At 57.2% G+C, this 2,481-nt stretch overlaps 1 protein-coding gene across 1 annotated transcript; it reads right to left on the bottom strand.

Annotated features, from left to right (window-relative positions):
• Positions 1 to 934: 934 nt before the first annotated feature.
• Positions 935 to 2,441, bottom strand: VDBG_07339 (PNG1; the record flags this gene model as incomplete). Its single annotated transcript, XM_003002722.1, has 2 exons — positions 935 to 1,799; positions 1,885 to 2,441. 2 exons carry the CDS (start codon positions 2,439 to 2,441, stop codon positions 935 to 937), a joined length of 1,422 nt encoding a protein of 473 aa, XP_003002768.1.
• Positions 2,442 to 2,481: the final 40 nt, after the last annotated feature.

Raw genomic sequence — 2,481 nt, 5'->3', positions numbered from 1 at the left:
GCAGAGAAGCTGCCTCGCCTAGGTACTTCAGGTATCTTACCGAGTTGCATTACCTGCAGAGGACCAGGGAGAAAGACCGCTGCTTGGCGGGGCTGTTCGCAGCAGCAGGATGGAGATGCCTGAATCTCACATGTGGTTGACGTCAGATGCGGACATGCAGTACAATTCGCAGCACAATCGAACAGTGGACGAGCAGTACAATTCGCAGCACATTCGAACAGTGGACGAACAGTAGAGACCAGTTGATGAACAGTAGAGAACAGTAGAATTTAGACTGTTGATTGGACGAGCCTCAGACCGTTTGGTGGACTGCATCGCAGACCACTGACCACAACACGTCGTCATGTCACGTCCCAACGTTTTCCTACCCCTCATGTGGTGATTTCGTCCATCCAGCTCCAAAAATGCGGCTGGCATTCCCAATTCGTCGCTCATGCAGTAACTGAAGATGAAAAAGCCACCCCGAACGCCAGGCGCGTGGGACGAGCGCTCTCCCTGCTCGTCGACGTCGCGCCGATTCCCCCGCCATCCATGTGTCGGTTGTATATAGAATGAGCCTGGCAAGCCTGCCTCCGGAGAAAAAAAAAAGAGGAAAATGGCGCCTCCTCCTCTGTCCTGGCTTTCTTCGCATACAGGTGCGTATGCGCTCTCGTGCGCAATGCACGATTTGACAAAAGAAACTTGAAAGTGTTTTCTGATAGATACAGTGCCATACTCCGCGCCGAAAGGTCAACAGGGGTATCAATTGAAGGATCGAGCGTCATGGGGCCGGTCGATCGGCAACGAGTCGCATAGGAGATGGCATGTCCTTGATGATGGCGCCCTGCATCGCTTGGGCGTGTGAAGTTGATTAGACAGAAGAGATCAGTGACATGGTCTGCCGTTCGACGTGGCAGTCGTGAAATGTATGTGACGAGGCTAGTATAGTAGCCACTCAGGGTCGGTCGCGGCGCTGGTTGGGATCGCGTGGAGGGAACTGTTCGCCTCGGGCAGCGAGGTATTCGGCCGATCCAGTCTGGCGACCGGGCTGTTCTGCGGGAAGTTTCGTCTCGTCATTGCGGGTCCTGCGTTGCGGGCTCTGCTCGGGGGCAGCAGGCAAGCTCGGTACGCTGGGAACGCCAGGAACGAGCTCAGTGACGGCCTGGGCGATGGAGCGGATGACATTGTTGCGGAGCTCGCGGTCCTCGCGTGCGTCCTCCTTCTCCAGGCGGAACCGTTCATCCTTGCCCATGTTTTGCCTCCGGATGTTTCGAATCTCCTGTGTGATGTAGAGCAGAACCTCTTCAGGGCATCGGTTGCGTTCGTTGGCAAAGTCGGCCTTACGGACGTAGCGTCTGGTGACATCGGTGGCGCCGTCGATGGAGAAGGCGATGCAGTACGACATCTTCTTGCCCCAGCCTTCTGTGTAGAGGCGAGGGTTATCCCATGCCTCCTCTACGGCATCGACGTGAACCCATCGCTTCTGGTGATCGGAGTAGACCTCAGTCCAAACGTGGTCCTCGGCGTTCCACACCCAGCGCACACGGCCACCAACCGCCCTGCAAAGCATGCTGAAGCAGTTGGCCCATTCGCCGACACGGCCTCGGCGCGTCTGCAGTAATCTCCAGACGTCACCGTACCGGGGAAACCGGTCGAAGGCCCCGCAGTTTCCGGCCGAGCAGCGATACAATTCGACTCGCATGGCACCACAGGCACTCTCATCGGGGGTCGGTGCCGTCATGCCCTGTGCGATAGTGGGTGACATGCAGACAGGGCAAGGTGGGTTGTTGACCCATGTGAAGAATTGACGCTTGAACCACCTTTCAAGTCAAAGTCAGTCAAAAGCCCGTATAATGCCAGGAATATTTGCCTCGAGTAAAGAGGGGTGATGGATCACCAACGTACCTAAGAAGTGCTCGGATGACGCAATCTTGATAGCCCCATGTGGCTCTCGACCCGTCACCTAGGCTCATGGCCTCAGCCTGCATGACCTGGTGCTCTTCTTCGGCCTCGCCATAGATCTGGTCGAGTGGAATGACTTGGAGGGCTTCGTCCAAAAGACCAGGGTTTTCGTACTTTGTTGGGGTCAGAGAGAGGCTGACCAAGAGATTCCTAAACTTCTGCGAGTCGCGGTCGTGTGCTGCGGGTGGTGTCGGGATCTTAGGGAGATTGCGTATGGAAGAATAGGAGGGAGGTATCGTTGATCCAGAGGATGTCGTCGGACGGCTGGACATGGCCGGTGCAGGGCTGCGTAGGTTGGCGCTGCTCGCTCGCTCGCGCGGTTGCGGGGTGCCTCGCCGGGATGAAGACGATCGGAGGTCGTCCATTCGCTTGTCACGGAGTAGGCCTTCGAATTGGATCCTCAAGTCGCGAGCCCATTCCTCGCCATACTCGGAGGCTTGCTGCTGCTGCTGCTGCTGCGACGCACTGCCCTGGCCGGGCGGGAAGCGTCGGCCAGCCATGGTAGGTGGAGTGGAGGAAGCGGTTTAGACCACTATCGAA

Source organism: Verticillium alfalfae, genomic scaffold, assembly GCF_000150825.1.
Source record: "Verticillium alfalfae VaMs.102 supercont1.9 genomic scaffold, whole genome shotgun sequence".
NCBI lineage: Eukaryota > Fungi > Ascomycota > Sordariomycetes > Glomerellales > Plectosphaerellaceae > Verticillium > Verticillium alfalfae.
Note: the sequence above shows the minus strand (reverse complement) of the source record. Positions and strands in the feature narration are given on the sequence as shown.